The 27,146-nt window shown below is 44.5% G+C and overlaps 1 protein-coding gene across 2 annotated transcripts in view; it reads right to left on the minus strand.

Annotated features, from left to right (window-relative positions):
* The window catches only part of STON2 (stonin 2), a 114,367-nt gene that overhangs the window by 36,230 nt on the left and 50,991 nt on the right, over positions 1–27,146 (minus strand). Inside the window, exon 1 of one of the 2 annotated variants that reach the window (XM_074956070.1) lies at positions 22,400–22,625. The exons of the other annotated variant lie outside the window; for it this stretch is intronic. Within the exon in view, the coding sequence (XP_074812171.1) occupies positions 22,400–22,430 (31 nt within the window). The 5' untranslated portion in view covers positions 22,431–22,625. Of the gene's footprint in view, positions 1–22,399; positions 22,626–27,146 lie in introns of those variants that run through there. 2 annotated transcript variants of the gene reach the window in all.

Below are 27,146 nucleotides of genomic sequence, written 5' to 3' on the forward strand. Positions count from 1 at the left end.
AAAAAGACACAGAAGGTCAGGACAACAGATGACAGGAGCTTGCTTGTTTCTGGTTCATCACCCAGAATGATTTGGCCAGTCATCCTTTTGCTCCTGGCTTGGAACTCCTCTAGCACAGCCATTTCCTTCAAGCACACGAACAGAGCAGGCCCCGTCATAAAAGCCCAGCTGCTATGCAACTGCTCACAATTGCAGGAAATCAACAGAACCAAATACTGGGCTGTTATCTTTCTTCTGTCATTTGGAGTTTTGTTTTTTCCTATATATGTGTGTGTGGAGTTGCCACAGCACACAGGGTTATTAGGGGTCACTCCACAGAAGCAGCCATTCAGGAATGATCCAGCAAGCCACAGCTTCCTCTCTCTCACTCATCTTTCACATGGGCTGAGTGGGAAAGCATTTACAAAGGACAAATAGGCACAAACCTCAGTATGAAATGAGAGGCTGATCCATGACGGTGCCACATAGCCAAGGATGAAGGACGGAAATAGGTGACCCGTGATACAATAAAAATATTTTTAATTACCCTGGGATTGTGTGGCAAGAAGTGAAGAGGAAATCCAGGCTTCCTTCCTCTCCTCTCAGCACAAACATTGTCACATTTCCATCAGGCATGGAGACCTTGACACACCTTACAGTTTTGGTTTCTGCCTGTGGTCTAAACACATGATGTATGATGCCAAAATAGCCAGGTTCCCTTTTGCTAGACCTTTGTTGTGTATATCAGTTCTGATTTCTGCTCTTTTTTATCCTCACCTTCCTCCACCAAGCTTTGGTCTTGGTGCCCTATAGTCTTCTGGGTCTTCCCCTTCCCCTGCAAATGGTGCTCTGTACTCTGGGCAAAGAGACAGGAATTCACCTAGCAGCTTCATTCAACAGTCCTATGTCCCTTTGCGAAAAGAGGAGCAGAGAACACTAAAATAGCCTTGTGGGGGAATTAATCAGGGGGCCTGAACATCAGCCAGGTCAGGCTGATAGGAGCATTAAGTCAGCTTATTGCCATGTATAAGAGGTGAGGAGTGAAATCTGCAACCCGAAGGGAGTTGATAAAAGAAGGATGAGAACTTCTGTCATTGAATATCTTTTATAGATCACTACTAGGGAGGTAGAATACTGGGAGAGGATGGAACAACGCTCTGTTGCATTATAGCAACGCCTACATTGCGTGTGACAGACTCCAAATGGAAAGGAATGTTTATTGAGGGAAGAGAAAAGATAAAAAAGATGGAATATTTAGCACATATATAGGATAATAGTGCACAGAGATGGAAAAGACCTATCACATCTTCAGGGTGCAGGATGACAGAATGACAAGAGAGGGAAGTAATTACATTGAGGAAGAGGTTGTGCTAATAAACCTCTCTCTCTTACCTAATATGGAAAGTGGTTTCTTTAATGTTCTGTAGCCCTCCCCCACTCTGATGGACATCTAAGAGCAGCTTGCTGGCTGGCTGGCTGAAAGAAGAGATAGTAGAGGACAGAATGTGAATGGCATGAAAGACAACAAACAGGAGCAGCAGCTGCCTCTGTCCTGTAAACAAAGTACAACTTTTCTAAAAGGCCATGTGGGATTTAGCAGCAGAGCCTTGAAAGAACTGAAGTCTCCGAAAGGAAACATCAGTTTCAGGAAACAGTCTGCAGAACTGAAGAGTGAGGGAGGATTTGATTTAGTCTGCAGAAGAGAAGAGTGAGGGGGGATTTGATAGCAGCCTTCAACTCCCTGAAGGGGGGTTCCATAGAGGATGGAGCTAGGCTGTTCTCAGTGGTGGCAGATGACAAAATAAGGAGCAATCGTCTCAAGTTGCAGTGGGGGAGGTTTAGGTTGGATATTAGGAAAAACTATTTCACTAGGAGGGTGGTGAAGCACTGGAATGGGTTACCTAAGGAGGGGGTGGAATCTCCATCCTTAGAGGTTTTTAAGGCCAGGCTTGACAAAACCCTGGCTGGGATAATTTAGTTGGGGTTGGTCCTGCTTTGAGCGGGGGTTGGACTAGATGACCTCCTGAGGTCTCTTACAACCCTAATCTTCTATGATTCTATGATCAATGATTAGAGAACTGAGGGGATTCCAGATGACAAGATATTAAAAGGACTGGGACTATTCAGTTTGGAAAGAAGAGTAAAGGCAGAACAAAATGAATGAAAAAGTCAGTTGTGTATTTCTCTTTATCCATACAAACATATCAGAAGGCCATTCAGGAATGAAATAGTCAACAACCATTGAACAGGTAAAAGGAAATGCTTGTTAAAACCATGTATAATGAAGCTGTGGAACTCACTGTTGCAGGATATTACTGACAGAAATCGAAAGGTTCTGAAGAGGATAAGGGTTCTATGAACAAGAACAGCATCTGCAGTTACATTGACTAGGGCAACAATATAGTCTCATGTTTCAGTGTATAAGCTGATCACTGGTTGGGGACAAGAAGAAATTTCTCCCATGAAGTAATATTGCACAGTTGTCTCAGTACATTATGGAGGTGATTTCCCCCCCTCTCTTGACTCTGAGACATTCAGGTATAGAAAAGTAGCCAGAAACAGAGACCACATTAAACTGAACCATTAGGAAGGTCTGAACTGGGTATTCCTAGAATGCTGTTCCCATAAGGGACTTCTTACAGGATATGAGCATGCAGTGTAGTTTTTGATATCTAGAGCTATGACTCCAGGAGTTCATAGGTTCACAATGACATCTCTGTGACAATAAGGTCAAAAGAAGGAACATGAAAGGGCTAGCCAACTGGACAAGGCACATATTCTTCATGTAAAACTTTGAATTAAACATTTAATTTAGAAGTAACATTTCACATATTATTTGCTGATGGATGTGCTTATTCCCCACCTGATTTCATCAAGCCAGATTCTGCCCTCACTTACTCAGGTTCAACTCCACCTACGTCACTGGGGCAATGGTAGGTGTAATTAAGATGTATATCTGTTTGTGTCAAGGAAGTAGACTGCACTGGAGACAAGTGTGTACGAATTTTAGTGCTCCTGAAAGGCTGACAGCCCTGGAGATTAAGTTATTTACCCACTGACAGACACAGGATGTTTCTCCCAGATTGCACCATCACTGTGCTTTATCCTTGACCTGAAGGAACATCTTTGAGGAATATGAGCTACCTTCTAACCACATGCCTCATTCTGTGCTTGGCCCCTCTGTTGGGACTGACTAAAGCTGCCCATTAGAAACATCTTGGGTGATTTTTTTTGTGATGTAGACACTGGTCCAACATGAATTGGACTGAGACCCACCAAACTCATTTAACACAAGCCTCTGAACAGCCATCAGATGGTAACGACTTGACTTGAATGGTTGCCTAAAGATGAAAGACTATGCCACCCATTAACAAATCCTCTAAATCAACCAGTCCTCTCGTGTACAATCTTATTCCCATGAGGCATCAGTAGGTAATTAGCAAGCCTCTGCAAAACCAACCACCCTCCCTCCCCTCTTTGTGAGGAGTCTGAACACTTTTGCCCATCTCTCCCCTACAATTAAAAGATAAATCAAGGGAGACCCCCCCCTTTAAACCTCCCCATTACATTTAGCCCCTGCTTTGTGTTAGGCTCTTTGTCTTGGGGAAGCTACTTCATGGAAAGTTCATGGGAAGACAACTGTCCTGCAGACAATAAAGCTGTCTGCAAACCAGGCATTTCTAAACGAAGGCAACGACAGCTCAGACAGAAGAATTTTCAACCTGTTGCTATAGCAGCAGGGAGAACGTGATTCACTGGCAACATTATTGCAGCCACTGCTATGGGGTGGTGGTGAGTGAACATGTCCATTCCAAATCCCTGCTACACTGCCTAGCCCACAGGCTGTGCACAGCTCTTAAGGAGCAGGCGGAAGTGTTAACTCTTTACTGCACACTACCAGCAAAGGGCAGCAGAAGCTGGTGGGGTTGTTACAGAACTGGTTTGGAACTGCCTTCCTTTTGGGTCCATCAGAAGCAATTAAATAAACAAAGGGGAGAAAATTCAAAATGTTCTCAGAATTGCCAGGTTTCCAGGTGGATTAAAAATGCCCAGTAGTTGCTGTACACTTTTAATGTAAAGTCACAATTAAAATAGCATATTCTTCAGTGTTAATGACAAGTCAATTCAATTACCCAAGTTAACATTTCCCGAACATAAATATAGCCCACACTGGCATTCCAGGTAAATTCAGCCCATTCAGCAGGAGGCAGAGCTCCACTGGATTTAATGAACCTGACCCTGGGTGCAGTGTCTCAAGCAGTGCATGCAGGCATGGCGCACATAGCACAATAAATTCTGAAGGCCAGAAGGGACCATTGCGGTCATCCAGTCTGATGTGTGTAAATATACACCATAGACCAGGGATCGGCAACTTTTGGCACCCAGCCCGCCAGGGTAAGTCCCCTGGCAACTCCCACCTGCTGCAGTTCACCGCTCCAGACCAATGGGGGCTAGGGGAAGTGGCGCGGGCCAAGGGATGTGCTGGCTGCCGCTTCCTGCAGCCCCCATTGGCCTGGAACGGCGAACCACGGCCAGTGGGAGCTGCGATAGGCCAAACCTGCGGATGCAGCAGGTAAACAAACCAGCCCGGCCTGCCAGGGGGCTTACCCTGGTGAGCCGCGTGCCAAAGGTTGCCGATACCTGCTGTAGACTTTCAGCAAGTAGTTCCTGCATCAAGCCCATAACTTCTGGTTGAGCTACAGCATAATCTTTTAAAAAGATATCCAACCTTAATACAGATACTCTTAGAGGAAGAAAAGAATCTTAGCTCAGTGGTCTCCAACCTTTTTATGCACAAGATCACTTTTTGAATTTAAGTGCAACCCAGGATCTACCCCGCCCCTTCCCCGAGACCCCGCTCCACTCACTCCATCCCCTGCTCCCTCCGTCACTCGCTCTCCCCCACCCTCACTCACTTTCAGCGGGTTGGGGCTCGGGATGGGGGTGCTGGCTCTGGGCTGGGGGCTTTGGAGTGTGGGAGGGGGCTCCTTGCTGAGCCTGGGGCAGGAGGTTGGGGTGCAGGAGGTGGTGAGGATGCAAGCTCTGGGAGGGAGTTTGGGGGCAGGAGGGTCCTCTGGGCTAGGACACAGTGTTGGGGTTCAGGAGGGGGTGCAGGGTGTGGGGGGAAGTTTGGATACAGGAGAGGGCTCTCCTGGGGCAGAGTGTTGGGATACAGGAGGGGGCTCAGGGCTGGGGGTTGGGGTGCGGAAGGGGTGCGGGCTCCCGCCAGGTGGCACTTACCTTGGGCGGCTCCCGGTTGGCAGCTCAGAGGGGCTAAGGCAGGCTCCCTGCCTGCCCCAGCTCCATGCCACTCCCGGAAGCAGCCAGCATGCCCCTGCAGCCTCTGGGGAGAGGCAGGGGAAAGGCTTCATATGCTGCTCCTGCCTGCAAGCACTGCCTCTGCAGCCTCCACTGGCCGCAATTCCCTGTTTCCGGCCAATGGGAGCTGCGGGGGCGGTGCTTGCAGGCAGGAGCATCATGCATGGAGACCCCTACCCCATCCTCCACAGGGGTGTGCTGTCCGCTTCGAGGAGTGGTGTAGGCCCGGGACAGGTAGGGAGCCTGCCTTAGCCCCGCTACCCTGCTGGACTTTTAGTGACCAGAGATCTCGATCAACTGGCAGAGGCTCCAGGATCGACCAGTCGATCATGATCTATGGGTTGGTGACCACTGACTTAGATCAATAGTACTTGTTTTACTTTCCACCATTAGTCAGTCTGATCCTCATTTACTCTAAATCTATGGTTCATAAAAGGTGGAAGGAGCAACTTCCAGGAGAGGCAAACATAGCTCCCATCTTGGACAGGGGAAGGGTTCTTTTTGGTTCAACTGGAAGAACTGGAGTTCTGGTTCAAGCCTATCTCTCTACACAAATGGTTTGAAAACTCAGTTCAGAAAAACACAACAAAGTTTGGAAGTTTCTCTCAACCTTTTAGGTCTAGAAATCACTGTGGAAACCTCACGAGAATAGACTCGTTCATGAGAGTTCCAGCACTTCAGGTCAGGACAGAAATACTGCTGGATCAGCATTCCTGACATTTCAGTGTTTCTCTGTCTGGTCCCAGCTGGAACCTGTATATGCTGCAGCAGCTGCAAACAAGGCAATAAAGCAAAGATAACTGAACAGTTTCCAGCTTCTTAAAAGATTTGGGGTTCAGTTTAAATTTGGGGAGGAGAAAGTTCAGTTGGTTCCTTTTGCTACATTGTTTTTCCCATTTCCTACCAAGGGACCACCTGGAAAAAGGATTGCTGTATTTGCCAACTGGTGGCCAGATGCCAGAGCAGAGTTAATCACTTAGTAGAGACCACAGGCACTGACTTTTGTTTTTGCCAGTGGGTGCTCTTCTCCCCCCTCTCCCTCCTGTGGGAGCGGAGGGCAGGGCCTTGTGGGGAAGAGGCTGGGTGGGGGCGGGGCCTCAGGGCAGAATGTGGGCAGGGCCTTGGGCGGAGGGGGAAGAGGCTGAGCAGGGGTAGGGCCTCGGGGGAAAGAGGCTGAGCAGGGGCAGGGCCTTGGGGCGGAGCACAGGCAGAGCAGTGGGTGGGGCCATTTTCCAGGTGCCAGGGTCCACAAAAGATTAATCCAGCCCTGCAGGTGCTGAGTACCCCCTATTTTTTTAGTGGGTCCTTGAGCCTCAGAGCACCCAGGGAGTTGGAGCCTATGGTAGAGACACTCCGTAGGCAGTTTGGTTCTGTGCATCCTGCATGCTACTGCAGATGGGATATAAAGCAAGGCCCTCGCATTCTGTAGGCAGCAACTTTTCTGGGCGAGACAAAAGGGAGCCTCTCCCCTTGGATCAAATCAGTAGGACCTGTGTTCAGCTGGAAGTAACTTTGCAGATCTTTGGTTGTTAAATGTACTTTACTGTGAACCATATATATAGTAGTACGAATACAGTGATATGCGTACATACCTCTTTCCATACTAAGGAGAATCACATTAAACTTACGCTTGAAGATGAACACAGAGGTGTCATTTCTCTTTGGCATATTTATAGTTCACAACAGGTTTGTAAAACAATTATTTCAGAATGTGAATAACCAACAGTGACCACTAATATAAGGGCATCAGAACTGCCAAAGCTACTATAATGTCAATATGTGAATAATACCTGAATATGGCTCAAGCAAGGATAGATGGACCATACAGCTTGTGGGGGAAGTTAAGATTTGTACTATCAAAATATTAGGCCACCTAGAAGTCATGAATATGGTCTTGAATACAGCAATGTTGTCAGGAGATCTCTGTCCACAGATTCCGAGCAGTGGGCAAAGCAAGAGGATGCAAAACAGATAGCACCTCATGCTGTGAACACCAAGAAAGGTTCAAACAGATGCTCAAATTGTTTTTCCTTTGCATGATCCACTTAGGACAATGAATTCAGGACCTCCAGAGTTAGAACCATGACGCTCTACAGTTTAAGCTTATATATATTTAAGCTTATAATTGTGTATGTGTATTATTATTTATAGGTATACATATTCTATTAAAAAATTTAATCCAGAATTTTCAAAAATGTCAACACCACCTAAATTTAGGCACCAATATTCATATTCAGACACCTATATGCCCACCTATGTATGGATATAAGTGGCTAAATTTAACCATGTACATTTGAAAATGTTGGTTTTAGCCAGGAAACTCGTTCACATTGAGGACCATATTCACATGATAGGTCTCAAAACATAATTGTAAACAGGGAATCATCATGAAGTGGGTGCATTACTAGTGCAGTCCCACAGGGATCAGTTCTTGGCTCTATGTCACTTAACATTTTTAGCAGTGATGTGGAAGAAAACATAAAATTGTTACCAATAAAGATACAAAGATGGGGGAATGGTAAATAATGAGAACAGGTTACTGATACAGAGCAATCGCGATTGTGTGGTAAGCTGGGCACAAGCAAACAGTATGCATTTCAATACAGCCTAATATAAAGTCTTACATCTAGGAACAAAACACATGTAGGCCAGAAAGACAGAATGAGAGATTCTAAGTGGAAAACAGTGACCGTGAAAAATACTTTGGAGCACAGGTATTGGTGGACAAACAGTGAAACATGATGCCCAGTGCAACACTGGTCAAAAGGGCTAATGTGATCCTAGGATATATAAACAGGGAATATCAGGTAGGAAGGTTATATTGCCTCTGTCTCTGACACTGGTGTGATCCTTACTGAAACACCATGTCCAGTTCTAGTGTACATGATTCAAAACTGGATACGGTTCAGAGAAGAGCCACCAGAATGATTAAAGGATTGGAAAATATGCCATAAAGTGAAAGTTACAAGGATCTCAATCTATTTAGCTTATCAAAGAGAAGGTTAAGAGGTGACTTGATCACAGTCTATATGTACCTACATGGGGAACAGGAATTTGATAACAGAGGGCTCTTCCCTGTAGCAGACAAATATATAACAAAATCCAATGGCTGGAAGTTAAGCTAGTTAAATTCGGAGTGAAAATAAGGCACACATTTTTAATAGTGAGGGTAAGTAATCATTGGAACAATTCACCAAGGGTTATGGTAGATTTTCCATTACTGGCTATTTTAAAATCTACACTGCATATTTTTCTAAAAGATATGCCCTCATTCAAAACAGGAATTAATTCAGGGAATTCCTGTGGCCTGTGTTATACAGGTAAGACAGAATGATCACAGTCATAGAATCATAGAAGATTAGGGTTGGAAGAGATCTCACGAGGTCATCTAGTCCAACCCCTTCCTCAAAGCAGGACCAACCCCAACTAAATCATCCCAGCCAGGGTTTTGTCAAGCCAGGCCTTAAAAACCTCTGAGGATGGAGATTCCACCCCCTCCCTAGGTAACCCATTCCAGTGCTTCACCACCCTCCTAGTGAAATAGTTTTTCCTAATATCCAACCTAGACCTCCCCCACTGCAACTTGAGACGATTGCTCCTTGTTTTGTCATCTGCCACCACTGAGAACAGCCTAGCTCCATCCTCTATGGAACCCTCCTTCAGGGAGTTGAAGGCTGCTATCAAATCCCCCCTCACCCTTCTCTTCTGCAGACTAAATAAGGCCAGTTCCCTCAGCCAATGGTCCCTTCTGGTCTTAAAATCAATGAATTATGGTAAATTTTAAAATGTTTCAAGTCCAGCCATTTGCAATTCCTGTGCACAGAAAAAACAGCTTCAATTATTGTATAAAGACAGAAACATATTTCCACCCCCAAGCTTGGTTAACTCAAAAATAGCTGGATGGATTTTGCTGCAACTTCCCTGCAAAAATTCACCACTGTGCCAAGACCAAGCATAGAAAGTTGCTGCTGAATTAAGAATTTTTGAGAGTTATAAGGAAGTGAAAGCCTGGATGGTGTGCATTAGGCACAGAATCATCAATATTTGTGTGAATTTTTTCACCCATCCTCATGTCTAGAAATGCACTGCACAGATATTTTATTCTCTTAAATATAATCAGGTTGCAATTCAACCCACTGTTTAAAAATAACATGCATGTAAAAAAAGTAGCCGGTATCAAATTATCCTCCCCATAGAACTTGCCTATAACAGACCTTTGCTTTCTGCATTTCAGGACCCCACCCCAAAAGTTGTGGTTGTTTGTAAATTCAGTTATTTACTCCTGCACACACCAGTGCAATGAATTTCTTGTGTTTAGAACAAATGTTGAAATACAGAAATCACCAAACAATGCAGCACTTGATTAATCTGAATTGCTCACTCACCCACTGAATTTCTACAAAGAACTCCTCTGAGCTGTTAATCTCATGGCAAACTTGTTTAGAAACCTCTGCCTCTTTCCTGGAGACACCCTGTAAGGTTTCTAGATGGTATTACACACAGATTTCCATTCTCCCCTCAACAATACATGGAGCAAATTAATACATTCATTTTTGTTTGTTTCAGTTTCCTCATCTCACACTGCAGAGAAACAGCTAAAAGCTTTTATCAGGCAAGGTACAATCCCATCTACTTTGCCTTATGATGGGGTCCCCCATCAGAAAAGAAATCTACTCCCACAACAAACAGTTAACGCATCAACCTTCCCCCCTCCCACCCCCCCATCATCCTCCTCCTCTTAATTTTTAAACTGGGACATCCATAATAGTGCAAGAAAGTCATTAAAAAAACAGCAACAGGCAAAATAGCATTTCAGCCTGGGAAAACACTGCAAGCTGATGTCATTATGCAGGCTGCACCTTCCACAAACACGGTATCAAAAGCTTTCCAGTTAACTTCTGTAGGGCCAAAGGGCAATCCTGCCTCATCCTAACCAGTTTCACAGCATCAGCCTCTCTCTCTCTCTCCTTTCCCAAGCCAATACTATCCGGTTACAAGTTCACACAGACTTCAGCAGCTAAGACATTTCTTCGAACTGCTCCCTCTCTCTGCAGAGCAACTGGCTTTTTTACAATCTACCCATTCATCTCTCTACTTTAGTGACCCCATCATTGTTGTCCTTTCTCCCACGGCAGCTTCTGTATCCCCCGGAATTAAAACAAAACAGAAACAGATCACTCAGATGAACTTATTCCTCTCACTTGTTGCACTTACCCGGAGGGGAGGGGGACTGGGGGAAGGGCAGAGCACTTCAGCAATTTTCTCTGTGCCAACCCATGGCTTTCAGGCTCGCCGGGCGTGTGTGTGTGTGTGTGTGTATGCGAGATAGATAGAGAGACAGACAGACAGAGGCTGCGTCCGTGTGGCAGTTGTGTAGGGAGGTATGCACTTTGCATGCTTGAGCAGGACCCGTGGCTGTTTGGATGCCTGCCAATCGGCCCGTCTTGTTCGTGTGGGAAGGGCAGATAGAAAAAAATTTGCAGGTTACTTTGCGATCAGGCACACCCAGAAAGACAAGGGGCGGGAGACAGGCAGAGAGGGGGCAGGGAACAGGCAGAGAGTTTGGCAGGAGCAGACAGGGGGCGGTTGGAGATTTCAAGTTAGGCGGATATTTGTTAAGTGAAGCTTTTATTTATTTGAATGGGGGAAATACATACACCTCCTTGTTCTGGCAAGAAGCATTTCAACTGATCACCTTGCGCTAGAGCCCAGCAGCCTCCTCCCAATGCCAGCAGCTGAATCTCTTTCTGACGTTAACTCTTCACATACGAGCCCGGTTGCCTGATACATTCTTCTTCCCCTCTCAAGTGAACTAGTTTGAATTTATTTCCAGACCAGGCAAAACAGGAATCAACATTTTAAATTCACAGTATTCATCACACTTTCAAAAATCCATTCCTCGCTATTGTTTCGCTCCCTGATGGAAATGTATAAACATTCCGTAGTCCCTTTGAAGCTAAAGGCCATGCGCACTGGGGAAAGATAGCCTGATAGCATTTAATTGTACCTAGAATGAAACAGAACATAATGCCTTTGATGCAAAACATGCCCCTGATCATTCCAAATCTCCCATCTTGTGATGTCCCTCTGAAACAGTTTGGATATAAAATCCAATTTGGTATAAAATCTCAAGACCACGGGGACAAAACCTCTGTCAGTGTCCCCAGAGAAAAAACAGCATCATTCCACTTACATAACATTTCAAAGGCTACTGAGGGTTTCCTCACTTTCCCACTCCTTGTTATGGAGAGACAGAATGTACTGAGCTTGAAGCACCAGGAATGATAACAGAGATTTCAAGACAAGAGCTATTTGGAAGACTTTAAAGCCATGTAGGAAAGTGCCTGGCTTGCAAAGATCTCACTGATCTTCCACTTTCCGCTGACACAGTCAAGTTGTCAAAAAAGCGAAATAATTTTAAATGAATTTGTTGTACACATGGTAAATGGAATTAGGGTCTGGATGGTGCACACGGACCAAATGTGGAAACCACAAGGAAAGACTGAGCCATGGTCCTTGGGATTTTGGGTCCAACAATGAGATGGACCAGATAAAGCAACAATGAGTAGGACATGGGTGATGAGAAGGGTATAAAAATGTTCAAATGAGAACAGCAGGCAGCAGACTGACTGCAGCGACCTACTGGAGTAAAGCAGGCTGCCCTACTAGAGAGCTGCATTAATGACTCAGGTAGAGTGAGCAAATAATGGATTTTGGGTTTGGGGACCAAACCGGAAAAAAAAAATCAAGGTTGATTATAACTGAAACCATTTTTAATTTTTTTATCAAATCAAAAACTTTAAAAATGGATTTAAAATCGACCAAAATGTTTTGGGTTGATTCAAAACAAATTTTTAGTTTGTCCATATGTGGGTGTTTTTCAGCTTAAAAAAAATTGGGCAAATTTGAATCTGAAACACTATTTTCAAACAAAAAAGTCAAAATCAAACATATAAACTTTTTCATAGGAACGGCCATACTGGGTCAGACCAAAAGTCCATCTAGCTCAGTATCCTGTCTTCTGACAGTGGCCAATGCCAGGTGCCCCAGAGGGAATGAACAGAACAGGTAACCATCAAATGAGCCATCCCCTCTTGCCCATTCCCAGCTTCCGGCAAACAGAGGCTAGGGACACCATCCCTGCCCATTCTGGCTAATAGCCATTGATGGACCTATCCTCCATGAACTTATCTAGTTCTTTTTTGAACCCCGTTATAATCAAAACATTATTTTAGATTTTTCTCAGCCAAACTAGTCATTGCATTTGTCCTGAATTTATGAATAGTTTTAGAGCACCAAAAATGCATTTTTGACGAAAAGAAAAGGAGTACTTGTGGCACCTTAGAGACTAACCAATTTATTTGAGCATAAGCTTTCGTGAGCTACAGCTCACTTCATCGGATGCATACTGTGGAAAATACAGAAGATGTTTTTATACACACAAACCATGAAAAAATGGGTGTTTATCACTACAAAAGGTTTTCTCTCCCCCCACCCCACTCTCCTGCTGGTAATAGCTTATGTAAAGTGATCACTCTCCTTACAATGTGTATGATCATCAAGGTGGGCCATTTCCAGCACAAATCCAGGTTTTCTCCCCACCCTCCCCAACAAACCCACTCTCCTGTTGGTAATAGCTTATCTAAAGTGATCACTCTCCTTACAATGTGTATGATAACACTGTAAGGAGAGTGATCACTTTAGATAAGCTATTACCAACAGGAGAGTGGGTTTGTTGGGGAGGGTGGGGAGAAAACCTGGATTTGTGCTGGAAATGGCCCACCTTGATTATCATACACATTGTAAGGAGAGTGATCACTTTACATAAGCTATTACCAGCAGGAGAGTGGGGTGGGGGGAGAGAAAACCTTTTGTAGTGATAAACACCCATTTTTTCATGGTTTGTGTGTATAAAAACATCTTCTGTATTTTCCACAGTATGCATCCGATGAAGTGAGCTGTAGCTCATGAAAGCTTATGCTCAAATAAATTGGTTAGTCTCTAAGGTGCCACAAGTACTCCTTTTCTTTTTGCGAATACAGACTAACACGGCTGTTACTCTGAAACCTGTCATTTTTGGCGAAAAATCTATTAATTGAAAAAAATTTGCTCCGCTCTACTCCGAAGAGGACAGCAGTAATCCATTTTGGGAGTGGATGGGCTGGATGGAAGAATCAATCAATGGGACTTCCTTGCCTGGGACCACCCCAAGACATGAGAGATGTAGCGAATGCATATACCAGTGGTTCCCAAACTTGTTCCGCCGCTTGTGCGTCCCTCGGCCCACGCCGCTTCCAGCAGCTCCCACTGGCCTGCAGTAGCGAACCGCGGCCACTGGGAGCCGCGATTGGCCCAACCTGCGGACGCGGCAGGTAAACAAACTGGCCTGGCTGGCCAGGGGCTTTCCCTGCACAAGCAGCGGAACAAGTTTGGGAACCACTGGCACATACACACACACACACACACACACACACAGAACCCGCAATAGACCCATGATCCTCCCACATAAGACTGGCTATTCCACCCACTGGTTGATAACAAAAAGTTGGATAAAGAGATCTATGAGGTAGTTAATAGAAGGCCACAAAAAATAAAGATGATGTCCGCAGAAAGATGAAAATTGGAGTTTGGGGCATTTCATGGTATATGCTGCCTCCTCTCTGCAGAGAGAGGTCTTGTGATATCCTGCTGGGAACTGGCATCATGACATATAGTTCCCTGCACAAGCGGCGGAACAAATTTGGGAACCACTGGACTAGATGATCACAATGGTCCCTTCTGGCCTTGGAATTCATGAATTTATTAATCGAGATTTCTTTCCCCAGTCCACTAGCTTGAATGTATATTATTATGAGATGTGTGGACTCAAGCTCAAATTTCAATATAATATTCTTAGCAACAATAGCAATAAGAACACTAATACTTTGCAGTTCTTTGCACCTTCCATTCAGGGAGCTCAACATTCTTTACAAACATTAATTAACCCTCTGAGGTAGGGAAGTAAAAAGCAGAGAGAGGTTAAAACCAACATTTTCAAAAGTGTTTATGAATTTTGGGAGTCCAGTTTGAGACATCTTACAGCCCAATTTGCAGAGGTGCTGAGCACCTTCAGCTCCCACCAATTTCAGTTCCACACCCCTGAAAATCAAGCTCCTGGTTTCTCAAGTTGGGCAATCAAAAACTGAGGTACCTAGAATTAGTCTTTTGAAAATTTGAGCCTAAGTGACTTGGCCAGGATTACACAGTGAGTCAGTAGCAGAGCTGGGATTTACATTTCCTAACTCTCAGGCCTGTCTCTTAACCACAAGACCCCTTATGCACACCTCTTCTTAGTCCCTTCTCAACCACATTTCCCTTAGCAATCAATTTCATGTAGCAGACTGGATTTTCTCTACCCATAAGTGCTAGAAGAAAAACAGCCTCCTATATAACAGAGACAATAACCAGCCTGTGGCAGGTTGAGGTCAGGGCAGAACAAGATAGAGGATCAACCAGAGGACAAATTGCTTAAAAAAACTTTTAGAGCCAAGTCTGAGGCTTAAACCAACCCTGTCGCTGGGAAGGATGAAAATTCCAGCCTGAAGCCCTGACTTCCTAAACAAACGTAACCAATCCATTTCTCACTCTCTCCACCCCGCCCCTTCACCCCTTCCATCCCCTGCCCAACCCTCCACCCACCCACAAAAAGCCTTTTGACAGAATTTTCTGCCTGTTGTCCCTGGTTCTCATCTTTATGGCTGAGACAGCAAAGCAAGGAGGCCAGAGAGATGAGATCAGCTTCCCCAAGCCTCTTTCCTTTGTTTCTTCTCCCCAATTAGAGCTCATAATTAATTTGGCCATTGTGACTAAGCCCCTCCCCCACCGTCATAAAAATAAAGGGAAGGGTAACCACCTTTCTGTATACAGTGCTATAAAATCCCTCCTGGCCAGAGGCAAAACCCTTTCACCTGTAAAGAGTTAAGAAGCTAAGATAACCTCTCTGGCATCTGACCAAAATGACCAATGAGAAGACAAGATACTTTCAAAGCTGGAGAGGGGGAAACAAAAGGTCTGTCTGTGTGATGATTTGGCCGGGAACAGATCAGGCAGGAATGCAGTCTCAGAACTTCTGTTAGTTAGTAAGTAATCTAGCTAGAAATGCATTAGATTTCCTTTTGTTTAATGGCTGGTAAAATAAGCTGTGCTGAATGGAATGTATATTCCTGTTTTTGTGTCTTTTTGGTTAGGTCTATCAGTGGGGTGGCGATTTGGCTGTATTGCGGTACAAATCGCCTGTAATATCCGGCCACGCCTAAGAAGGATTGGACCTGTTTCTTTGACTTTGGGACAGGAATCCAAAAATATGGCCACATCGTCAAGGTAGGCAACTGCATATTCTCCCAATCCAGCTAGGAGACCATCTACAAGTCTTTGGAAGGTGGCGGGTGCATTCCGCAGCCTGAAAGGGAGCACATTAAATTCATACAGCCCGACATGTGTGGTGAAGGCTGACCTTTCCTTGGTGGATTCATCTAGTGATGTCTGCCATACCCCTTGGTTAAGTCCAAGGTAGAGATGAACAGGGGCCACCCCAGTTTCTCCAATAGTTCATCTGTGTGTGGCATTGGATAGTTGTCTGGGTGAGTTACAGCATTTATCTTACAGTAGTCCACGCAAAAACATATCTCCCCATCTGGTTTGGGAACTAGAACCACTGGAGATGCCCAAGCACTGCCAGAGGGGCAGATTACACCCATCTGTAGCATATCCTGGATCAGCATAAGAAGCAAGATTTTCTGCTGAGTCCATTTTCTTATCCCATAAACACTGTTTTATATCCTCCTTGGACATATTCAAGAATTGCTCCTGAGTCATCAAATCACACATTCCTTCAAAGCTAGTTACACCCCTTCCTCTGATCCATTTATCTAACAGATCCTTCATCTGGTTTATATAAGTCACATTACTTAGTCCAGGTCCTCTCTTAAGGGCTCTAAATTTTACTCTGTACGTTTCAGGTACAACTTGAAATTGCTTTAAAACCAGATCCTTGAAATGATTATAGTCAGAAGCCTCATCAATAGGCATCTTATTGAATATGTCCAGAGCTCTTCCAGTCAATTTTGCGACCAATGTGGTCATCTTGTGAGCTTCAGGAATTTTATGGAGTGTTCACAGTCTCTCAACGGTGAGAAAATATTCAGCAATATCACTGGATTCATCATACTGTGGACATAGTTGCTCCCATTTGTGGATTGTTGGGTGAGGATAGTTAGGGTTATCCGGTATATTCTGCTGAGCCTTTGCCTTCTCCATCTCCAGTTCATGCTTCCTCTCTTTTTCCTTCTCCTCCAGTTCTTTTTCTCTTGCCTCCATAGCTCTCCTGTGGGCAGCCTCCTGGGCTTTTTCTGCCACTTCCGCTGCCTCCATAGCTCTTTTGTGGGGAAACTCTTGGGCTTTTTGTGCCTCCATAGCTCTCTGGTGGGCAGCCTCTTGGGGTTTTTCTGCCTCTTTCCCTGCCTCCAGTCTGGTTAACTCCAGTTTGTGTTGTGCCTTGGTTTCTGTCATCCTAGCCTCTCTGTTTTTAAGTAACTTTACACCCGAGAGTTAGAAAGAAAACCACAAAACAAAACCAAAAAACCTGGCTTGTAAAATTTTGCTGTGCTGTAACGTAATACCTATGTTCTCTGATAGCTATTCTCAGCCTACAGAAAAATCTTTAAAAAAACCCAAAAACTAACACCTCTGTCTCCAGGCAAATAGACAGAAAACCTTCCAGCTGCTCTTATCTTAAAAAAAACCCCTCTTCAAGTCTATGAAAAACTTGTGAATTTCCCTGCAGGAGGTTAACTACCCTGCCTTTAGGTAGAGAAAACTCCAGCTCAAAAAAGAAAAATCCCTTTGTTATGCCTGCTGCTCTGTCCCCCAGGCAGAGACACAGACTCTACAGCTGCAATCCTCTTTTACAAAACATTTACAAATCCTGCTGTGCTTCTGGTTCAAAATAATCTCAAAATGATCTCAAAAAAATCTCAAAATGATCTCAAAATGATCCCACTGCTCTGCCACCATGTCAAGGTTCCTTCCCCACTCTGAACTCTAGGGTACAGATGTGGGGACCTGCATGAAAGACCCCCTAAGCTTATTCTTACCAGCTTAGGTTAAAAACTCCCCAAGGTACAAACTTTGCCTTGTCCTTGAACCCTATGCTGCCACCACCAAGCATGTTAAACAAAGAACAGGGAAAGAGCCCACTTGGAGACGTCTTCCCCCAAAATATTCCCCCAAACCCTACACCCCCTTTCCTGGGGAAGGCGTGATAAAAATCCTCACCAATTTGTACAGGTGAACACAGACCCAAGCCCTTGGATCTTAAGAACAATGAAAAAGCAATCAGGTTCTTAAAAGAAGAATTTTAATGAAAGAAAAGGTAAAAGAATCACCTCTGTAAAATCAGGATGGTAAATACCTTACAGGGTAATCAGATTCAAAACATAGAGAATCCCTCTAGGCAAAACCTTAAGTTACAAAAAGACACAAAAACAGGAATGTACATTCCATTCAGCACAGCTTATTTTACCAGCCACTAAACAAAATGAAATTTAACGCATTTCTAGCTAGATTACTTACTAACTAACAGAAGTTCTGAGACTGCATTCCTGATCTGTTCCCGGCAAAAGCATCACACGGACAGACCCTTTGTTTCCCCCCCTCCAGCTTTGAAAGTATCTTGTCTTCTCATTGGTCATTTTGGTCAGGTGCCAGCGAGGTTATCCTAGCTTCTTAACCCTTTAGAGGTTTTGCCTCTGGCCAGGAGGGATTTTATAGCACTGTATACAGAAAGGTGGTTACCCTTCCCTTTATTTTATTGACACCCCCCTTAGGTGCAGGGATGTCTCTGACAGGCCCTGGCAAACTCACTTCATAGGAAGCAGAGATTTTCACCCAGTTAGTATTAACCCTTTCACCCCTTGAAGAGGAGACGTTTGTCAAAAATTTTAGAAGTACACAATTGGAGATGAAGGAGAGCTATTGGGTATCTAGTCCACCCCCACTATGGGCCAGCACAGGATTGGTCTACATGTTCCCTATTGCTTTGTCAGATCTAGCTTTAAATATCCGTGGTGATGGAGCTTTCATCACTTTCCTTGGGAGACTACTCCACAGCCTAGTGGATTCTCAGTAGCAGGAAAGGTTTGCTGAGAGTTTCCTTGGGCTCTCCAAATTTTCATAAACTTATTCCCAATCTAGTATCCTCCATGCTCCATCAGAACACCCTCATTCTCATTCACACCTAATTTAGGCCCTGCTCACAATTCTTTATGTAGCAGCCACCATCCTTGCAGAAGGGGAGACCTGGACCAAACTCCATTCAGAGGCTATGAACACTGCTTCTTGATCAGTTTACATAGAGGTTTGCTCTTAAGCAATATCAGGCACTCTCCATGGTCACTGCTGAATTAAGGGCTTGTCTACGTGGTGAGTTAGTGCACTGCACAGCAAGACAGGTGTGAATCTACAAGAAATAAGCTTGAAATCTTGTTTAGCCAGTTTGAAGAGAATAAAGGAAAGGAAGATGCATCACCTAGACTGCAATTTCATGTTTTGTTTTGATACTAGGTAAAATAATTGGTGTGTTTCTTTAACTTCAATTTGGTGATTACTTTTTATCAAAGGCTAGTGGGAACACATGCCCCTTGTAATTGTGTCACCCCAATCAAAAGAGAGATGAACTATATCTGGACAAGAGTTTCTGCAAGAATGCTAATGCTAGCAGCTGAGAGAAACTAAGTTTCTTCCCTGGACCACGGCTGACCCCTTTACACCAATGAGAGATGAGATTTTGGCCCACTACTTGTCCCTGCTCTCTTGTAGTACGTAGGTAAAAGTAATGTGAGTGACAGCCATAGACATAGAGGCTGTGGTATCAGTTTGTAAAGAGGTGCCACAGAGAGACCACAGGTTACTGAGAGGGCACAGTGAACACGATGCCCCAGGTACCATCCTAAACTTTCATTGATTTTCATGGGACTGGGGATTTACTGGCTAAATCACATGCTGCTGAATCACCTGACTGACGTTCAAAGTGAATGACATTTAGAGCTGTGGTTACACACTCGAAGACCCCCACGGCCTTCTCCTGCCCCAGGAAACAAGCTGCTGAGCTGCTAATTGCAGTTAGGACTATAGAGACCAAACAAAAGCTTTTCAGATCTCAGGCACTACAGTTGATTCATCCAGGTCACGGTCTGAATGGAGGATGGGGACAAATAAATCCCCCAACCTGGCAAGATGAACAGTTTAATAAAGACTTGTTCAGTCAAGCTTATTAACAAAGTGCTCCCCAGCTCTTAAAAAGGAGGGGCAGTTCTGCTTTTTCAGGAGGGACATAGTGGATGACAATTTCAAACCCAGACTACGTTTGATGCGCTTTAAAATTCATAAGCAGGTTAACAAATTTGTCGAGAGATGAGAGAGTCATCATAAAATTGATGGATAAAGGAATCCCTCATGTTCCCAAGCTTTCACAAAGCTGCAGCCACTCCTGTGCTACTACTTCAATACAGAAACTTCTGCAGCAGAAGCTACGGGCTGACGTGTTATTTATTTTACAGGCTTTTCTATGGCGTACATCAGCATGGCATCAGAGCAGCTCCCAAAGATGAATGACTGTATCCTCACAACAGTCTCAAAGGCTAGGGAATTATTATCATCCCCAATTTACAGATGGGGAACTGAGAAACAGAGAGATTAAATGATCTGCCCATCATCACAAAGGAAGTCTGTGGCAGAGCAGGAAACAGAATCTGAATATCCAGAATCTTAGTCCAGTGCCTTCACTCTCTTGAAAGTTAATTCTCCCCCTTCATCAGAATCTCCATTCCCATCACATTATAGGGGTGTCAACTTGAAAGTCAATTCAAAATTTAAAAGAGCAGTCATATATGACACCTATGCATTAGAACCCCTCCTTCCCCCCAACAATTTTTGTGCATTCACAATCACATTTTCCTGTCTTTTAATGTGCTAGTTTTCTCTGTTGTCGTGCTACAGACTGACACAAACAGGCGAAACTGACTGACCCACACAAAATACTCTTAAATGCACCACGTAAACTTACTCAATTACAGTACGTAAAATTTTCAAGACAGATACTGTATGTGATTTTCAAGTAGATAGTGTCCATCTCAAAACAAAATCCACGGGCACATAGATGATGTTTGGCATTCTCAGCTCTTTGAGGAGGTGGTAGTGAAAGAGTGAGGATTATCTACCTCCCCCTGACTTCAATGGATTAAGATTGGAAATGATACAATAGCCCACTCTAGGCCTTAACTTCAGTGTTGCTAAATTTTTGGTGCAATTTCAGCAATCTTAGTAATATTCTCTGTGCCCTGCTGAAGGAGCTCTGTGAAGCACTTTAATCACAACATTTAGGGCCTGATTCTGAGCTCAATTACATCCAATATAATTCCATTGACTTCAATGGAGTTACTCCAAATTCACACCAGTTTCAGTCGGATTAGAATCGTGCCATTAGGGTTTGTAGAGCAGAAGGTTTGGTAACAGAATTGATGTAATGGTTTAAAAAATAAGAAAAGACAATGACTATTCTTATTACTTATTTTTAAATGTAAAACAGTGTCCTCCTGAAGTGCTGGAAACCCAGACACAACACTCAAATTGTTTTAGGCTAGAGCACAAAAACTAGAGAGTGTGACTGACTAAAAAATTGCCAGCCTAATTGCATCCTTCAGTGAAGTGCAAAAATATATCACGAGTGGTGAAAATTAAACTACATTTTTGTACACTTTCCATTTCTGTAGCAAAAGTTGTTTTATTAATATTGTGACAAAGTTCCTCCTCTGCCTTGGTGTGTCTTGCACTTATTGGAGGATTTGCTCACCTTGGAGCTTCACAGCAGCCCTCAGTTTGGCCGTTTTTGTGAGCCCACAGTCCAGGTCAATAGCTCCTGTGTCTGACCAGGAGTTGGGAGGTTTGGGGGGAACCCGGGCCGCCGTCTACTCCGGGTTCCAGCCCAGGGCCCTGTGGAATGCAGCTGTCTAGAGTGCCTTCTGGAACAGCTGTGCGACAGCTACAACTCCCTGGGCTACTTCCCCATGGCCTCCTCCCAACACCTTCTTTATCCTCACCATAGGACCTTCCTCCTGGTGTCTGATAATGCTTGTACTCCTCAGTCCTCCAACAGTATGCATTCTCACTCTCAGCTCCTAGCGCCTCTTGCTCCCAGCACCTTACACGCACACCACAAACTGAAGTGAGCTCCTTTTTAAACCCAGGTGCCCTGATTAGCCTGCCTTAATTGATTCTAGCAGCTTCTTGATTGGCTGCAGGTGTTCTAATCAGCCTGTCTGTCTTAATTGTCTCCAGAAGGTTCCTGATTGTTCTGGAACCTTCCCTGTTACCTTACCCAGGGAAAAGGGACCTACTTAACCTGGGGCTAATATATCTGCCTTCTATTACTCTCCTGTAGCCATCTGGCCTGACCCTGTCACAATATAAACAGCATATAGGTTTTTTATCTTGATAGTATCCCTTTAATTCAGGGATCAGCAACCTTTGGCACACAGCCCACCAAGGTAAGCCCCCTAGCAGTCCAGGCTGGTTTGTTTACCTGCTGCGTCCGCAGGTTCAGCCGATCGCAGCTCCCACTGGCCGCGGTTCACCGTTCCAGGCCAATGGGGGCTGCGGGAAGTGGCAGCATGCACATCCCTCGGCACATCCCTGTTTGAATCACAAACAGATCGCTATACCCACTACCGAAATGCAGCCACCTCTGGGACAGAATGCAGGAGCTGTTTAACAGCAATAGCACAGGACAGTGAGTGAAAAACACATTTCCCCTCAATCCAAATGAAACTACCAGGGCTTTTAGGAAGAGAGTATCCTATGCAACTATCTGAAATGGAATTTCACTGGGAAGCCATTGCTTAGAACCCTTATTCTCCAAAAAGCACCATGTGATCTTTAAAAGCCACCATGCTCACAACCTCGATTTTTTGACTCTTCTGTAGGACAGAGGGATAAGCATGATCTCAGCTGTGACAAAGCCATTTGCTGCATCCACTTCAGCGCACCGTGAAAAAAGAACGTATCCTACCTGTCCACACTCTCATTGCCTTGCCTCTCATTTCCTCCCTGTGCTGAAGCAGAAATCAAAAGGCATCTGTGCTGAGGTTTCCAGGTGCATGCCAGAAAGACTGCAGGGAATCTGATCACATGGCATCTGACTTGGAATCCACTTTTAAGGTAGGGGTTAATCTTAAACACCTTCCCTCACTGAAGAAGGCCTCCAACAGCTTCTCTCCCTCCCACTTTGTGAGGAATGTGTCAGTTTAAACTGACCTGATTTTCTTTTTTACCAGCATAGACAGGGAGCTATTGGCTGAGTGTGACACCCCCTTCCTTCCCCTCCTCACACCTGTTTGTTCCATTAGTTCAGCCTTTGGTTGTTTAGACATGCAAGACAAACTGGTTTTGTTCTGTGGATGCAGCTGGACTGTCAATCATGTCACTGCACAGAACAACCCCCCCCACACCCCGCCCCAGCACTCCCTCTCCCTTCCCCCCCTTTCGTCCATCAGCAGAAAAGAGCCTGGGGGAAGGAGGGAGAACAGGGCTGGGGACAATAGGCGTTCATAATGGCAACCTGTTTGATACAGGATACAGTGGCTTGTTGTAAGTACATCTTGCAGGAGGTGTAATGATCAGCGCACCAGCAAGTCTGCGTTAGGGACAGTCTCAAAAACCTAGTGGAGTTCAGCATCACCTCTGCTTTGCTGAGCAGCTGTAATGTAATCTACACAGAGCCCTAAGTTAGTACACGCAAGGAAAGAATGCATTATGGAGTCCACAGAGGATGGCATTTCAGCTTCTAGCTCTCTTGGTGCATGGAGTGCCCGCTGTAAGGGATTCACACTAAACAAAGAGGCCTTGTCTATATTTCCCCCCATAAAATTACAGCTCCTGGAACTGCAGTGCCAATGTACAGGGGCTGTTGGTGCATTTTAACCACCATACCATCTGACCCTGCTCAGTGATTATTAAAATACTCGTTTGCACTTTCACCATTGCTGCAACACTAGTCTCTGCCAATATGTCTCACCCTTGACCTGCCAACAACCACCAGCAGGGGAGTTCAGTCCTCATGGTCCATTCTGTTCCTGGACACTCATGCGACTATTGCTAGACAGGAAATCAGGGTATTTCCAGGATGTTTAATCCATGCTGGGTATAGGCAAGACGAGGATACAAAATGTAAGGAGGAGCTAAAAAAAGGACTCTGAGACCTACTGAGACCTGCCATTTCAAACTGAGCTGAGGCAGTCTGAAGGAGAGTCCGATCAGCAGGGAATAAACCCCTGAGCGAGCCATGTACAGAGGAGCTCATTGCACTGCCAGCATCCTCTTACCTAAGCGTGGCATGCTCCCTGGTCTCAGCTAGGGCATTTAATGTTGTTTAACTAGGTAGCGTCAATGGCTGCCTTTCCTGGGAAGGGTGTCCCGCTAACAGAGGCTGTGAGAAGTGGAGGTTGGTGGTTCAGTTACAGTGGCTGCTGGGGAGATGTACCAACCTGGCTTTCAGATATTTATAGAAAGGGGTAAGAAAATCCAAAGCAACTGCATTTGTTGACTGAAATGTCTGCTCATTTCACCCTCCATGGAGACTAAGAATTCAAAAGGTTTTCAGGGAAATCTTCAGGTCTCCAAGGATACATGAAAGTTCACACTAATAATGTGTTGCTGGAGGCAACCAAGCCTGTACAAACAAATCAATCCAAGGGGAGGAGGAGAGATGGGTTAATGAGAGCAAAGCCTCCAACAGAGCCCCCTACTTCTTTTGTGTAAACTTTCCCAACCAGATCCTAATTCTTCATGGCTAGAGAATGCCCTGATACAGAGAAAGTGCTGCAAAGCATCCTGGGGGAACCTAATGTCCCACTTTCAGAGCCAACACTCTGTACAATACAGGGAGAGCTCTGCCTTGCCGTGCACTGAAACTGATATGCAGGCTGGCATGTCAAATAAACAAACACCCTTCGGTTGTCTGCTCTGTTTTGCTGACCCATAAACTTGAAACACCCTTTGTACCCCTGTGCACCAGCATTCACCTCTCTTCATTCAAATTTTTCCTGAAGAGTCACTCCTAACATGAAGCACACAAATGCATGACAATTCACTGCCCCATAGGTATCCTTGTGACTTTTGCACTGAATGAGCATTCAGCCACTAGGCTTTTCAGCGCATGGAACTGTGGTTCACTATAGGTTTTAGTGAAGAAAGCCAAGCACACTGCTGGTACGTAAATAATAACACTAATTTTATTTCAGTTTTCTTCAGAATCACCACTCTCTCTTCATGCTACATATTCCTTGTGATAGCAGTGCACTCACCACTGCAGATAACTCTGTGCTGATCCCATAAAAAAATCCCATAAAATAGGATTTATATTAAATTGGGACACTGCCCCTTTAAAAAGTGATTGTGGAAAATGGACTATAGAAAAATGGCCCTGGCTATTCTGCATATCTACTCCCTGTGTGACTGAGTTGCATTTACAGACAACATTCAGTTTTTACTACTGCCAGCCCCACAGCTATGGGTCAAAACAGCTATGGGTCACATATGAACAGCACCTTCGATAATAATCACAACACCTAACCTTAGGCCACCAACTTTGTACTTTCTGTCCTACATTACCAGGTCTGCTTTGATAGTGCCACTGTCCTTCTAGTGTTCTAGTTTCTAGCTTCTTGCATTTGGTATGGAACATAGAAGATACCCAAATGTTAATTATCTGTATTTATGCCACTCACACTTGTATTAAACTATATCACTGCTCCAAAATCAGCTTCAGGACATTTCAGGAAATTATACCAGTGAACCTTGTAATTTCCATTCCATTACTGAGACTCCACTTGTGATAACTATTAGCAAACCTCAGGGCTAGAGCCGATAGGTGTCTGTATATGCACCAACCTACTCAAACATTATCCAAAGATCAGATTTCAATCAACAAGAAGATTCCAACACGAGATTACACCCAGGAAGGTTAGAATCTTACTGTCTGAATTCAGTGATTTATTCTTATTTTGAGTGCCACTGAGCTTGTGCACACACACGTGAATAGAATTAAAAGGGAAACCAAATCTAAAATCATTCCTGACCACCAAGCACACTAGGGAGGCTATAGAAATAAATAGCAATGAAGGTAATAAAAAATGCGAGTGACTCAGATAAATTCCTTTCCCCCAATCAGAGATTGAACTCCAAACCTCATCACATTAATTAGGTTCCTCTTATTCTCTTGAATCCTCCTGAGAGAGCTCGATGAAATGTTCATGGAATTACTCTGCTATCCTCTCCCAAAGATTTCCAGGGATGGCAGTCTTATTTTTTCCTCAGTGGTAGGACACTTTCCCATGCCAGTCCATGATAATTATGCTCTCTGTGCCTTTGTTACCCTCAGAAGTGAGATAAAATCCCACCATCTATGGAAAATGGTGCCAGTATTCAGTGACATTGCCCTATACTCATAGTTTGATGCAACTGAGCAACTCCCTTCCCATTTCCCTCACCCCTGGTGGGCCATACTATCCACAGCTGGCACTTTGCGTGATGCCGTGCACAAGCACTCCCAAGCAGAAGTGTCAATAGGCATATCTTGTTTAAAACTTGAGGGGAGCAAGGGAAGGGAGTTCTGAATCTTAACTTTCACTTTCTGTTGTGACTATACTGACAATTTTAGCTGCAGCTGCTGCTGTTGAGGCCCCTCCACACCCGTGGAATCCATAAGCCAGAGAAGGAGGGGAAAGAAGAGGACTTGGGATGACATGTTCATGAGATCCTGCAAGCCAGTGCTGCACTGGACCATGAGCACAGTGACTGGAGAATGAACATTGTGGAAAGGCCTGGAGAAAGAAAGCGCAGAGAGGAGAAAGGCCCAAGAGTCCCAGCAGGAAAAGGAAAGGGAGATGCACCAGGACATCATGAGGCTTCTCAGGCAGCAAACCCAGATGCTGCAGACTCTTGTGGATCCTACAGGTTCAATAATCCCGGGCTTGCCTTCCTCTGCAATCCATGGAAAACTCTATTGCAGCACATCTCTACAACACCTACCCTCCACAACATTCCATGTGGCACCAGGGACCATTGCCTTCCGCCTACCACTCCCCCATGGGGACATTAAAGACAACCACAGCTTCATATACACTGACCTGTGAATGCCACAGTTGGTGTATGTGTAAATAAAATGGACATGAATGTTTGTTCCGCTTCATAAGTTCTATTCTATTAATTTATTAAGTTATTGATGTATTTGCTTTAAAATTGCATGGATTTTTCTTTTCCCTGATTTTGTGACAGAATAAAATTCTATTATTTGGAACAAAATTCATCTTTACTAGTTCACAACATAGGCTGCAGAGTGCCTAGCAGTTCTGAAAGCACCCCCTTACCTGATATTGTACAGTGTGCCACTACACCTAGTAGCAGTGACACAGTGTAATAATCATAAATGTACAGCAAGCACCACAAAATTAATAGGTGCATTGACAGTGTTATATTCATACATGTACACCAAGCACATTTCTATTCCTAATAGGCCCCAAAACAGCAGGGCCGGGTAGAGTACAGTACATCACATTACACTGTGGCTCACTGTTAAAGTGCTCTTTGAAAGCCACTCTGAGCTATGCAGCTTCACATTGAGCTCTTCTAATAAATCTCATGTCGGGCTGTTCAAACTCAGCAGGCAGCCACTCCACGTCTGCCCTCTACCCTGGCAGCAACTTTCCCCCCCTTTGCTTCACAGATAGTATGCAGGACATGGCAGGAAGCTATAACCA

Source organism: Natator depressus, chromosome 6 (assembly GCF_965152275.1).
Source record: "Natator depressus isolate rNatDep1 chromosome 6, rNatDep2.hap1, whole genome shotgun sequence".
NCBI lineage: Eukaryota > Metazoa > Chordata > Testudines > Cheloniidae > Natator > Natator depressus.